This window comes from Tachypleus tridentatus, chromosome 12, assembly GCF_004210375.1.
Source record: "Tachypleus tridentatus isolate NWPU-2018 chromosome 12, ASM421037v1, whole genome shotgun sequence".
Lineage (NCBI taxonomy): Eukaryota > Metazoa > Arthropoda > Merostomata > Xiphosura > Limulidae > Tachypleus > Tachypleus tridentatus.
In genome coordinates, this window is record NC_134836.1 from 77,666,916 (window position 1) to 77,681,875 (window position 14,960).

General features: G+C 36.6%; 1 protein-coding gene across 4 annotated transcripts in view; it reads left to right on the plus strand.

The window, feature by feature from the left end:
- Positions 1–14,960, plus strand: part of LOC143233695 (serine protease hepsin-like) — a 70,191-nt gene that overhangs the window by 39,625 nt on the left and 15,606 nt on the right. For 3 of the 4 annotated variants that reach the window (XR_013018274.1, XR_013018275.1, XR_013018276.1), the window contains 2 exons: positions 758–2,973; positions 5,049–5,159. Coding sequence is in view for 1 of the 4 variants with exons in the window: in XM_076470203.1 (XP_076326318.1) it covers positions 2,904–2,973; positions 5,049–5,159; positions 11,401–11,493; positions 14,596–14,709 (388 nt within the window). In the remaining 3 variants the exon portion in view is untranslated. Of the gene's footprint in view, positions 1–757; positions 2,974–5,048; positions 5,160–11,400; positions 11,494–14,595; positions 14,710–14,960 lie in introns of those variants that run through there. The other variant, XM_076470203.1, reaches the window with a different exon arrangement.

Here is a 14,960-nt window from a genome sequence, read left to right on the forward strand (position 1 = left end):
AAGCGTGGAGAAGAAATATACATGTTTTTATGTTTGTGGTACAGGCTTATGAATTACTAAATATTCTGCCCCTCTCCCCAGTAACATAGTGATATGTCTGCGGACTCACAGCACTAGAAACCGGGTTTCGATACCCTTGGTGGGCAGAGCACAGATAGCCCATTATTTAGCTTTGTGCTTAATTACAAACAAACCAAACCACTAAATATTTCGGTAACGGTAGCATTAGTTTGCAAAATAAGAACCTTGGAATGACCAAACCACAGGGTCAAAAACAATAATTCTTAATTGAAATGACTACTGGCCCGGCATGGCCATGTGGGTTAAGGCGCTTGACTCGTAATCTCAGGATTGCGGGTTCGAATCCCCGTCACACCAAACATGTTCGCCCTTTCAGCCGTGGGGGCGTTATAATGTGACGGTCAATCCCACTATTCGTTGGCATAGGAGTAGCCCATGAGTTAGCGGTGGTGGTGGTGACTAGCTGTCTTTCCTCTAGTCTGATACTGCTAAGTTATGGAAGGCTAGTGCAGTTAGCTCTCGTGTGGCTTTGCGCGAAATTCAAAACAAACCAAACCTTCTACATGGCTAAATTACTTTACAACTGAAAGCTTTGCGCTAAGTTAAGAAACAAACAAACAAACTGAAATGATTACTTTATAATAATTACTTCCACACATTAGAGCACTGATTTCGGTTTAACGAATTGGGCAAGGTAAAGATGTATTATTGTAATTGTAATGTTGGTCTTTTATAGAATCCTATGGAGCCGGAACTGAAGAAACAAACCATTCCCTTGTTTCTCAAGACAGTTTTGCGGAGGTTACAACTGTTGAAACAAGCAGGGACATGGAGATTCCTTTTAAGCTAACAGTGTCTGCTGGACTTGAATCGAGTCCTCTTTCTTTCCCTGAGCAGGCAGCTAGTCCAGTTACTTTTAGTGGATATGAAGAAGTGAAACATCGAAAAAGTCACCAGAGCACAGAAAAAACACTGATCTTTAACTACGGCTCTTGGCGTCCTGTAATTCCGAGTCAAACAACAGACCACTTGGATAAAATCATTACGCCGCCTCCCGCCCCTACCTTGAAAGTCGCTTTTCCTCATCTCACAAGCCACCATACTGTCAAGCATCAGAAAGAAAACGTTTCTCATCTTCAGACTGATAGGGCTGGTGATAATGGTAATAGTACTTATATATACCAGGTAAACGAAAACTCGAATATACGAGTTAATGCTCAGGGTGCACGACCTGTCGGCGATTTAGTTGATACCTTTGTCTCACCAGGTAGAGCTACTGTCAAAATACCAGACTCTCCGAGTTCATCTTCAAAACCACCCGCAGATCTCGTACCATCTAATAGTACTTCCAGTTCTGTCGAAAGTATTGATGTATTTCCTCTAGACGACTTAGAACATTCGGTGCGTGGAGATGGATCTGAATGGATCCCGATTGCTTTGCCATCACGCGATGATTCGATTCCAAAGGAACATCTGCAAGACGATTATAATATCAGTAACAGAAATTCTAGTGAAGAAGGCGTTGTTATGGTTGACGGTTTTGTGGTTCCACACCTTCACTTGAAACCAAGAAAAGAAGAGGAGTCAAGTAACTTAGAAACGATGATTACCAAGTCGTCCTTGGATAGGAAACCGGTGCTTAGTCCATCTGAGATAAAAGAAGATTACTCAGGAGAAAAAGAAAACGAGTTTCAGACTCCTGACGAGACAGATGAAGTAAGGAGGGAACACCAGGAAAGCGTACATGATGCTGATGCTGATAAAGAATCAATAAAAAACCTTGAAAAGCACCTTCGCTTCCCCAGACCATCAAGAGGTGAGGTGCGTTTCCTGCCAGATATTGCTGTTGGTGTTCCTTTGCTAATTAGAGGTGAGGAGAATAAAGATCGGCGTACAATACATCCCGTGAAAAACAATGAAAACTGGGGAAGAAATTCTAAATCCCGCGCCACTACTAGCACGACTACGGTAATTTCAACGATCGAAGCCGGTGAAATTTTGGCCGAAGTACCTTTGTCTATAAGAACATCCGGAACCAGTAAAGGTCAAACATTTCTCTTACCACTGGAAGTAAGTAATCCAAGCCCACCTCGCGCTACAAAGTCAAATGATAAAACCGACAAAACAAAGAATCAGACATTGCTGGTGAGTTTAATATAGGAGCATCATTGTTCATCAGGAACCCGAACAGAGCTCGACCTGCCCAGATTCCCCAAAAGAGTAATAAACGGATAGACGCGTCACAAAGAGCTTCAACGCCTCCACCACAAACAACAGCCTCGAAGCCTCTTCAACGCCCGCCGTCAAGTCATTTTGAAGACCTTCGCGTCAGTGTGCCACTGTTCATCCGGGGATCCAGTAAAGGGCAAGCTTTCATCCCTCTACCACATAGAGCAGATCGCGGAAATAATTCTTCTTCGATATTTTCAAAATTAAATGAAAAACAAAATCGTCGGGCTGAAGATGTTAAATTCTCAGAGGGTGAAGGGGTGACTTCATTGTTAGTGGGTCAGTCACTTTTCATTGTTGCTCCTACGCAAGGCACAAACCTCCGTGTTCGTAAAGAGGATTCAATAGTAATACGGCGAGGAGGAAGAAGCGAGGGCGACCTGGAAGCAGAAGAGTCACTCGAACAGTTTAGAAGAGTTCCAAAAATCGTGGCGCCACATACACTGTCAAAACCAAATGATGTTCTCAAGAACGTCCATGGACATCACCCTCATCTACATGGACATTCCAATCTTAATTCAAAATCACAGAATTTAGATGACGTAAAAGGAAGCAATTCATATGGGGATCAAAGTAAAATAAATCTTAATATCGCTACGAAAACCCCCAAGGAGGACGACGTTTTGACAGAACAGCCAACCACAACCAAATTTATGACTGGTGACTTACAAGAAGTCTCTGACATTAGCACAACAGAAGTTACATCGTATGCTACTAAATATGGTATGTTTTCTTTTTCGTAAAATTTTATTCTATTAGTTAACTAATTATTTGTGAATCAATATACAAACGAAAACGAAACTAATAACTGAGATGGTAGTTGGAACACCTGTCTAAAAATCGAGGAATACAGGTTCGAATCCCATTTGGTTTCTTTTTTAGAAAATACTCTGACTATGACGTAGGTTATCCACACATATCGTTTCCTAGTTCTGAACTTATGAATTAGAGGGAGTTTCTGAACAGCTTTTGCTTCAAGTTTTTGTCTATTCTAATCCATAAGTGGAATTTGATAGTTACTTTTATAACGCACCTACGGTTTAGTTACATGAAACCTTGTGTTCTGTTAACAAATATCATTGAAAATGAGACATATTGCAATAGAAGTTAAAAATATATTAATTCTTAGCTTTATAGGCTGACTGGCATGTTTTAAGTTGTTTTTTTAACAAATGTTGTGCAGAATCATTTGTACTAACTGTCACTAATTTTGAAGTGATAAGCTGATGAGAATGAAGGCAGTTACTCAACACAGCTTACCGCCAACTTTTCACCTACTCTTGTCAGACTGAATATTAGGATTTGACCATAACTTTTATAATACGGTTAATTTTGGCAATAACAGGAAGCAAACCATGGAATCTCAGTTCCACAGACCATCACGCTAACCGCAGGGTTAAATTTACTCTATATTTGGAGGATCCTGCTGAATTACTCACGTGAGCCAGATGGATAGAAGATTGATAGTGTCAGATTGAATGTTTAGAAAATGTATTGTAGAACATTTAAATATTCAATTCTGAAATCATAACTTATTGATTGTGCTAAAAAAACACACACTTCTGAAACACACCTTTCTGACTAGGTCAGAAGAAGCATTACTCAAACACAACTTGTTGATTGGATTTTTAAAAACTGAAAACACACCTTGTTGACTGGATCAACAACCACTACCGAAAACAAACCTTGTTGTTGGGTCAAAGAAAAATACTCTTGCATTTAAACTGAGTTTGTGCTTTGTTTGAAATATTTATGGCTAAAATTGCCCCAGGTGGACATAGAAGTCGGTAAACCACAAAGCCATACATTTTGATTGTGAATCAAGATGCAATAAAATCAGATCTGGTAGAAAAGCATGGCTAAATTGTCACAGCTCATCCACTGTATAGTGTTTACTATGATTTTATATCTGTTATAGATGTACAACCCATCATCCACTGTATTGTGTCTACTATTATGTTATGTCTGTTATAGATGTACAACCCATCATCCACTGTATAGTGTTTACTGTGATTTTATATCTGTTATAGATGTACAACCAATCATCCACTGTATAGTGTTTACTGTGATTTTATGTCTGTTATAGATGTATAACCCATCATCCACAGAATAGTGTTTACTATGATTTTATGTCTATTATAGACGTACAACCCTCCACTGTATAGTGTTTACTATGATCTTATGTCTGTTCTAGACGTACAACCCTCCACTGTATAGTGTTTACTATGATTTTATGTCTGTTATAGACGTACAACCCATCATCCACTGTATAGTGTTTACTATGATTTTATGTCTGTTATAGACGTACAACCCTCCACTGTATAGTGTTTACTATGATCTTATGTCTGTTATAGACGTACAACCCTCCACTGTATAGTGTTTACTATGATCGTATGTCTGTTATAAATGTACAGCCATTTCTGAGTGTAAAGAAACATTTTCATTTTCGATGTGAAATACTTTTTTTTTTACATTGGCTCCTTATAGAAAAGTATTAAATCATATCTGTCTGTCTCACGAATACATTTCATGGGTTACATATATATACCTCTCTTTATTTTCCAACTCATCAAAATAACAAGACAGAAATTGTTTCTGGAAGGCCACGTAAGCGATTTTGTTTTCTGATTTTCGCTTACACAACTACACATCAGTTATTACAATGACTAGTCTTTAGATTTGTAACATAAACTAACGGAATTTCGTATTCTCTGTTTTTTGTTGTTTGTTTATTAACTTCTACTTTTTGTTTACAACTGTTTATATTTTCAGACTGTTACAACTGTTTATATTTTCAGACTGTCCTGATGAAACGGCGTTTCGATGTGCCGATGGTACTTGTCTTCCAAAGACTAAACTTTGTGATAAGTACATTCATTGTGAAGATGAGTCCGACGAACTCAGTTGTAGTAAGTACAACTTGTGATGAAAAAAAATTGTAGTTAAATCTGAGAAGAACGAAACTGTGAATTGAAACAACCTGAAAAAGACAATGTGAACAGGAAAGGACACAAATGTAGGGATGGGTAATATCAATCATTCACAAACGTACAAACAGGATAGTAGGATGGTATGTGTGAGTAATATCAATCACTCACAAACGTACAAACAGGATAGTAGGATGGTATGTGTGAGTAATATCAATCATTCACAACGTACAAACAGGATAGTGGGATGGTATGTGTTGGTAATATCAATCATTCACAAACGTACAAACAGGATAGTAGGATGGTATGTGTGAGTAATATCAATCATTCACAAACGTACAAACAGGATAGTGGGATGGTATGTGTTGGTAATATCAATCAATTACAAACGTACAAACAGGGTAGTAGGATGGTATGTGTGGGTAATATCAATCATTCACAAACGTACAAACAGGGTAGTAGGATTGTATGTGTGGGTAATATCAATCATTCACAAACGTACAAACAGGGTAGTGGAGTAATATCAATCATTCACAAACGTACAAACAGGGTAGTGGGATGGTATGTGTGGGTAATATCAATCATTCACAAACGTACAAACAGGGTAGTGGGATGGTATGTGTAAGTAATATCAATCATTCACAAACGTACAAACAGGATAGTAGGATGGTATGTGTGAGTAATATCAATCATTCACAAACGTACAAACAGGGTAGTAGGATGGTATGTGTGAGTAATATCAATCATTCACAAACGTACAAACAGGATAGTAGGATGGTATGTGTGAGTAATATCAATCATTCACAAACGTACAAACAGGATAGTGGGATGGTATGTGTTGGTAATATCAATCAATTACAAACGTACAAACAGGGTAGTAGGATGGTATGTGTGGGTAATATCAATCATTCACAAACGTACAAACAGGGTAGTAGGATTGTATGTGTGGGTAATATCAATCATTCACAAACGTACAAACAGGGTAGTGGAGTAATATCAATCATTCACAAACGTACAAACAGGGTAGTGGGATGGTATGTGTGGGTAATATCAATCATTCACAAACGTACAAACAGGGTAGTAGGATGGTATGTGTTGGTAATATCAATAATTCACAAACGTACAAACAGGGTAGTGGGATGGTATGTGTAAGTAATATCAATCATTCACAAACGTACAAACAGGATAGTAGGATGGTATGTGTGAGTAATATCAATCATTCACAAACGTACAAACAGGGTAGTAGGATGGTATGTGTGAGTAATATCAATCATTTACAAACGTACAAACAGGATAGTAGGATGGTATATGTGAGTAATATCAATCATTCACAAACGTACAAACAGGATAGTAGGATGGTATGTGTGGGTAATATCAATCATTCACAAACGTACAAACAGGATAGTAAGATGGTATGTGTGGGTAATATCAATCATTCACAAACGTACAAACAGGGTAGTAGGATGGTATGTGTACCATCCCTACATAATAGCACAGGAAAGAATTCACATATAGTCTACGGACGTACAACGCTAAAACCAGAGGCTCGATTCCCCTTGGTGGACTCAGCAGACAACCCGATGGGGCTTTGCTATAAGATAACACACACGCATATTAACATATAGTAATATGTATATAAAACTGTTAAATCATAATTGAGTCTAATTTGTTTTGATTTTGTCTGTTGACATTCTCCTACACTGTGTACTTGTTATATTATGTAGATGTGATACAAACGCCATCTTACTATCTTGTTTGTATTTCTGTGAATGATTAATACTAATCCATCCCTACATTTTGAAATTTTTTCCTTGTTTCTTGCAGCAGTGTTTCAATAGATATAGTAGTGTTGTATTCGTAACCATGTTCTAAATACAATGAGATTCAAAGTGTAAAAATATTTATTGTTTTTCTATTCTTGTTTCACCTTGCATGTACGCTTTTTACAGAAACTCCAAAATTATGTAAGAAATCTAACTTCAAGGAATATTAATACTATTGTTTACACTAGAATTAGTTTATTTTGTTTTGAATTTCGCTCAAAGCTACGCGAGGGCTATCTGCGCTAGCCATCCCTAATTTAGTAGTGTAAAACTAGAGGAAAGGCAGCTAGTCATCACCACCTACCGCCAACTCTTGGACTACTTATAACGCCCCCACGGCTGAAAGGGCGAGCACATTTGGTGTGATGGGGATTGAACTCGCAACCCTCGGATTATGAGTCAGGTGCCTTAACTATCTGGCCATGCCGGGCCATAGAATTAATATTTTAAAGAATATTAATAATTATTAATAATACTTGTAAAAGAGGATACTCTGAAACGACGTCACCTCAGTGAAGTTGGTTGACACCACTGTTTTGGTTTTTTTCTTGCGATGATTTTAACGTCATTACAGAACTTATCATTTAGTTACATAAATTTTGTTATAAAAGGAAACACTGTGTAGTATTGTGAAGTCCTGATGACCTACTAAGGAGATATTTAAAATACGTTTTCAATGAGCAATCAAGGTAACCCTACATTGGCAGTGCTGACGCCTGCCTGATTAGTGAAAAGTATCAAATACTGATGAATAAATAATAAGAAAACAACGTGAAGTTGTTTTGATTCCAATGTAACTCATTTTAAAAGTTTCTGTTGTCAATCTCGATTTTATTTAGTTTTGAATTTCCCGCAAAACTTCTCAAGGACTATATACGCTAGGTGCCCATAATTTTGTAATGATAGACTATAGGGACGGCGGCTAGTTCGCCACCAGTATAAACTCTCTGGGATCTGAACATCCACCCTGAAGTTTACCGTGCGTGGTATCCTAACGTTATAACGTTCTTACGGCTGAATTCTGATGTTAAGTGATGTCATCGTGACTCTCAGTCTGCGAGTTGTCAGCGGTATATTAGAACACGCCACCTTGGCAGTTTGAATCATTTGTGTTTACCTTTTGTCTCAACGAACTATGATGGGCTATTTCTGGGTCAGTCACTGGTTCTATTGGATTAGGGTCAATTAAGAGCCAGCATTCGACGTTCTCAACAAGTGTTGCAAAATTGTGTGTCATAATTACGTTGTCTACTTGTGACATTGTAGTGCATTCATTTGTTGAGCTTCATAGCAGGTCAGTTTAGTAAGCATTAAATTTTCTCCACTTTTATATATTCTGCACCTAGTGACTCAAAAAAATATTAAAAACTTATTGGTAGGAAAGTGATCATGTTTGAAATACTCTAAACAGCAGTCATCACCACTTTCTGTTCCTGTACCTCATTTATTTTATTTTGCACTCTTTATGTGATAAACCTTTAAGGCAAATGCTCAGTTTTTCATTCAAAAGTGATTAGAGAACCTTTCTGGTTTTCTAAATTCAGCTAAGAAGCTACGTTATTGAGGCGTCTTGGTGGAAACGCCTATATAAAAACTCGACCCATCTGCCATGATGCAAACTGGAGCAAGCTGACTGGCTCTCCTTAATTGCTGTCGTGAAACTTGATTCTGCTGTCGTTAGTCTTTCATCTATTGATAATTAATTGTATTATTAATGCAGCTGTTCATTCTGTCCCACAAACCTCAACACGTTTCTCATGGTATCCTCGTTCATGGTGGTCTCCTGTTTGCCAGCAGGCAAAGAAGACTCTGAAATGGGCCTAGTACATTTTTCACAGATATCCCACTCTTTTCAGCCATGTTGCTTTCCAGCAATCCTGTCTCATGTTGGGCTGGTCAGATGTCAAAGTCAGAAGAAATCCTGGATTACGTTCATTACTAGTATCTCTTCTGCCACCAGTCCCAAAGTCATCTGGGAAAATATTCGAAAGAGTGGTAGGAAGTATGCTTTCCATTCCTTTTCCCTCATGCTCTCCAATGGCCAAAATGTCGCTAATACTTTTAAAGGATTGTTTTTATACCTTTCCAGCACTTCCGACTCTTTCCTCGCCTTCCTTTCCACCAAGTCTCAGGCTGAAAGATTACCACTTTTCTTTGGGATGATTGCTATTCACATTGGTGTAACTTAAGATTGCTCTTTATTGATATGGCAGTACATCAGTTGGACCTGATGATGTTCAGTATGAGATGCTGTGTCATCTATCTCCTGCCTCTTTTGCTCTCTTTTTTGTTGTTAGTTTTAATCAGATTTGGCAGAATAATGTGTTTCATGATAGCTGACATACGACTGTTATTCTTTTATTTTCAATGTCTAAGAAGGTGCCTTCTAATTATTGTCCAACTGCTTTGACTGTTTCTGTAAGGTTTTTGGAGAGGATGTTTAATGCACTTCTTGTTTGATTAATTAAACCCAACAATCTCGTCTTTTATATGAACGGTTCAAAAACAGGTGACTGCGGACTCTGCCATGGTTTGTTATGACTCGGTGGTTGCTCACAGAATCTCTTTTACAGTTTATGTCTGCACTGCCGATTTGTATGCCATTTCTCCAAACTTGGATCACGTAGAAGTTAAACAGTAGACTAACTGTGCTATTTACACCGAGTCTTTTAGCTCTCAACTGACTTTAGAATCGCTAACTGCGAACTCTCACTCCATTCTCTTAGATATTCAGAAGCGACTGGCTCGTTTTTCTCTGTCATTTGTTTCCAATTTAAACGAGAACGAGTTTGCAGGCACCGCAGTTAAGTCCATATGTTATGGCACTGTCAGAGTCATCCATGTTCCTCAAATGTACTATAATTACATGAAAAGGTCAGGTTTCGCCCCAGTTTGCTGTCGATTTCGAGTGAACGACTTCAAAACAAGTTTTTCCAGATCAAACCTTTTCTTATTTTTTTTTTGCCATCTTGTTTCCTTTATGATAGGCCCGAAGAAGTTGTCTTGTCTGAGCTACGCATTGGTCACAGATTTTAACTGCTCGTTGTCTTTATGTGGGACTGATCCGTCAATGTGTAACCTTTGCGACACTCAAGTCACAATGACTTACATTTTTACTTTCTAATGTGAAGTGCGGCATCATTTCAGTCGTGTCTTTTTAATAATGTACCGCTAACGTTCGGCCCGGCTTGCCCAAGTGGTTAAGGCACTCGGCTCGTAATCCGAAGGTCGCGGGTTCGAATCCCGTCACACCAAATATGCTTTGGTGCCTTTCAGCCATTGGGTGCGTTATAATGTACGATCAATCCCACTATTTGTTGGTAAAAGAGCAGTCCAAAAGTTGGCGGTGGGTTGTGATGACTAGCTGCTTTCCTTCTAGTCTTAAACCGCTAAGTTCAAAACAAACCGCTAACGTTAGACGGTATCATTGACAAACTCCAACTTGATTGTGTTTCTTATGGTCAATTGGTCTTTTAAAATCTATTTAAGTTGCACATGATTTTTGAGTATTGTTTAGCTTTTAACATGATTTATTTTTATTATTTATATAGTTTTACTTTTATATCGAATGACTGATGTAGAAAGCCACGTTTCTTTACGCCAATACCCTTCCCCCCAAAAGAAAAACAACAAACCTATTAACAACATATAGTAATAGTGCTCAAAGAATATGTGAATACACAACACAGTATTATTCTCCACAGCTTTGTTACATAAGGATATCTGAAACCTAACTAACTAACCCGTTCTAGGGTAAGGTTATTTGCATTGCAAATAAATTAGAGGGGATATCAACTCTTTTGTTTTATTTAAATTTTAATAACGTTTTCGTAGTTACAAACGACCCTTCTTTAGATTTCTAGAACCATATAGAAGGCTAGCCTGAAGGTTTTAATGCTGCAAATTTTGGTATCGATGTGCCACAACCCATACAACCCACAGTGTAGCTTTTCACTTAACGACGTATAAATAATGTTTATTTGTTTTGAATTTCGCGCAAAGTTACTCGAGGGATATCTGCGCTAGCCGTCCCTAATTTAGCAGTGTAAGAAGGCAGCTAGTCATTACTAGTCACCGCCAACTCTTGGGCTACTTTTACTAACGAAAAGTGGGATTGACCGTCACATTATAGCGCCCCCACGGCTGAAAGGGCGAGCATGTTTGGTGCGACGGGGATTCGAACTCGCGACCCTCGGATTACGAGTCGAACGCCGGGTCCGGATTGTTAGTAGTTTAGTACAAAGCTACACAATGGGCTATCTGTTCTCTATCCATACAGGTTTCGAAAGCCGGATTCTAGATTTAGAGGTCCCATTTACTAAATTTTGTAACTCCATATTTGTCAAACTTCAACACCACAATATTTTGTTTGAGGATCCGTGACTGATATTCTATTTCAGATTGTTCTGACTACCTGCGCTCTGGAAACCAGTTTCGTAAGATCTGCGACGGGGTGGTTGACTGCTGGGATTACAGCGACGAAGCTTACTGTGGTAAGTAGTAGTTCTTCAGCTCATGTAAAGGGCGAATATCGCACCTCTGTAATCAGTAGTATGTGTATTCTGTTAATATCTAGTGGTTATTATTCAGTGTAAGTACGTCACCAGGTGAGTCGAATGGTTCAGTATCGTCTGCCTCCTCCTTTTCTGAGCTAGGACAAAATATCTGAGCAAGAACATATTATCATTTAATACCATGAAAATGTTTTCTCAATATTCGCAACAACTTGTAAACTCACTACTTCCCAATGTTGCAAGTTACGATTTGTGATAATGTTTGTATTTCGTATATTAAATACGATTAAAAACTTATTGAAACAATTGTGTAAGACAACTGATTTTCACAGACAACCCGAGCAGATATTTCTTGCAATTTTTTGTTAGGATTTGAAAAACGATACCAAACTTCTTTTTTTCAAAAATTCGCATCCCAGACGTTTTATTTGTATACTTTGTATAAGTGTATAAGTGACAGATTTGTTTTTCTCAAAATAAACCTGAAATTATTTTTAGACACACGTATAAGTAATTGTCATAGATAAAGAATGTTCATAAATCAACAGAAAATTTCAAACTAATTCAACTTTAACAATTGTTGTTGTTGTTTTGAATTAAGCATAAAGCTATACAATGGGTTATCTGTACTCTGCCCACCATGGGTATTGAAACCCGGTTTTTAGCGGTGTAAGTCCGCAGACGTATCGCTGAACCACTGGGAGGCCAACTAACAGATTGGTTAACGTGGTGAAGAAGCTGCTATATTGTTAACCATATATATCTTGTTGTTTTCGCAATAATCCACGTTGTTAATGCTTTATAGTTTGAAGATTTTAAATTATGTTAAGAACAAGTGATTGACTATAAAAATATGTTACATGTGTTTTTTATTTCGTTTATTCGAATAACCAATTATTGTAAACAACGCACGCGAACCTCATTGGAATCGCTTGTTTTCCAACTGAATAAAATGGTCAATAAATAAAATTCTCCTTTAAGTTCATATCTGTATTGAAACATTTTAATTAAAGTTTTTATACGTTTATTTTAACGTATATATATATTGTATTGTATTGTAATGTATTTTATATAACATTTGTTATACGTAAGATCATTTTAATCTATTAAAATGTTGAATGTATTTTAAAATCACATATAAAAATTAATTAATGAAATAATGATACATAAAGTATTTGTAATAACAAGTAAGTTCATATTTTAACGATCAGAAAGAATGTTTTTGGGTAACATGGTTTGAATTACAAAAAAAAAAAAAAATTGAATACAAGAAAGATTTGTTAGAGGAGGAATTAACTTATCCGATACACCTTGACCAGAACCACCATCACAGTGAATATCGTGCGTCTTGTTTAGGCCTATTAATAGGCGTTTAGCTATAGTCTTAAAACTTCACGTTCTAACCACTTAATAATATATGTATTGAAAACTAAAACGACTTTATTTCGAATCCTATGCCTAATAATGACAGTGTTCTTTCTTAATTTTTCCAATATTTTGATTATTTTTCAGTCTATATGTGTATTTTTTCTCATTTCAAACACGTGTTAATAACCTATTGTAAAATGCTTTCAACCATAAGTTTTATTCTGGTGTATTATCTAAATATCCTAGGTGAAACCTCGAAATCACCCCAGCAGGATCAGTGCTGCTTTTATCAAAACAAAGCATTTTCATTGGCTGTTTAAAAATGTGATCATCCTCTTTGTAAAAATCAGGGGTTCGATTCCCCTCGGTGGACTCAGCAGATAGCCCGATGTGACTTTGCTATAAGAAGACACACACAGACACATATTCCTCTTTGTAAATCTTCAGACAAGCAAGTTGTTTAATAGACGTACTGCCTTTAGTTTGGAATATGTGTTTCTATCGACCCCTTTTTCTAAACACGTTTTTGCACTATATAGGTGATAAAAGTTGAAGCTGTGTTATTTTCTTCGTATCTTTAGATAGTTTACTCAAATAATAAAACAACTTTATGGACGTTAATCGACCTTGAACTATTCTGAGAATAGTAAAAATTGATACATAATGAAAAACGTAATAGAGGGCTGGTTTTCATACACACACACATTACAGTACTGATAAAAGCGACAGAGAGTCATCATTCATTCATACACATACACTACAATACTGGAATACAAGATAGAGAGCCAGTATTCATTCACACACTATAGTACTGGAAAACACCACAGATAGCGCTTCATAAATATATCTGAACAAGATATCTGCATAACGGCGTGCACTGGAATTACATAAAACTTTAGAAAAGCATATTAGGAATTATATAAAATGTAAGATAAACATATTAAGAATTATACAGCATGTAAGATAAATTTTTACTGGAATTACATAAAATGCAAAAAAAAAGTGTACTGGAATTGGATAAGATAAAGATAAACTTGTAATTATATAAAATTAAAATAAAACTGTAACGGAATTCGATAAGATATGAAATAAACTTGTACTGCAATTAGGTAAAGTATGAGATAAACTTATTCTGGAATTACTTAAAATGTAAGATAAACTTGTAACGGAATTCGATAAGACATAAGATAAACTTATACTGCAATTAGATAAAATAAAGACCCTCCGCTAGTACAGCGGTAAGTCTACGGATTTACAACGCTAAAATTAGGGGTTCGATTCCCATCGATGGGCTCAGCAGATAGCCCCATGTGGCTTTGCTATAAGAAAAACACACAGATAAGATAAACTTGTAATGGAGTGACTTTAAATATAAGATAAACTTATACTACAATTAGATAAAATGTGAGATAAACCTATTCTGGAATGACTTAAAATGTAAGGTAAACTCCTACTGGAATTGTAGATAAAACATAGGATAAACGTATAATAGACTTAAATAAAGCTATGTATGAATACATGCTACAATTAAGTAAAACCAATGATCTAATTATGTATCTTTACACTTGGGAATATTTGTAAATGTATTAACCTAACCAGTCCTTTATATAATGAGTTGCTATACTGGTAAGTAGTTTAAACTAATTAAACTAACTAGTCAATTGTATAACGAGTTGCAGTTGATGTTAAAAGTTGAAGTTGGGTTTTATTTAGATTGGTGTAATCCAGGCTACCATCTTTGTCATGGAGAACAGAAATGTGTCAGTCCTCACCAAGTCTGTGACGGAATAATCGATTGTCTTCATGGAACAGATGAAAGCCATTGTGGTAACTTATTATTATCCACATCTACGAACTGTGTTTAGTTGCAACTTAAATAGTTATTAATTAGTTTTATTTTAACTATTTCACTGTTAAACGAAATCTATCGAAAGAATTTCCATAAACTTTTAGCCAAGTAAGTAATGTCATAATTGTTTTTAAATATTTTATTGAAATAATTACAAATTAGTGGTATGTATTTTTTCATTTTTTTCTGTTTCTTAGAATTGGGATTAGTAATCGATTACAAGTTTTTT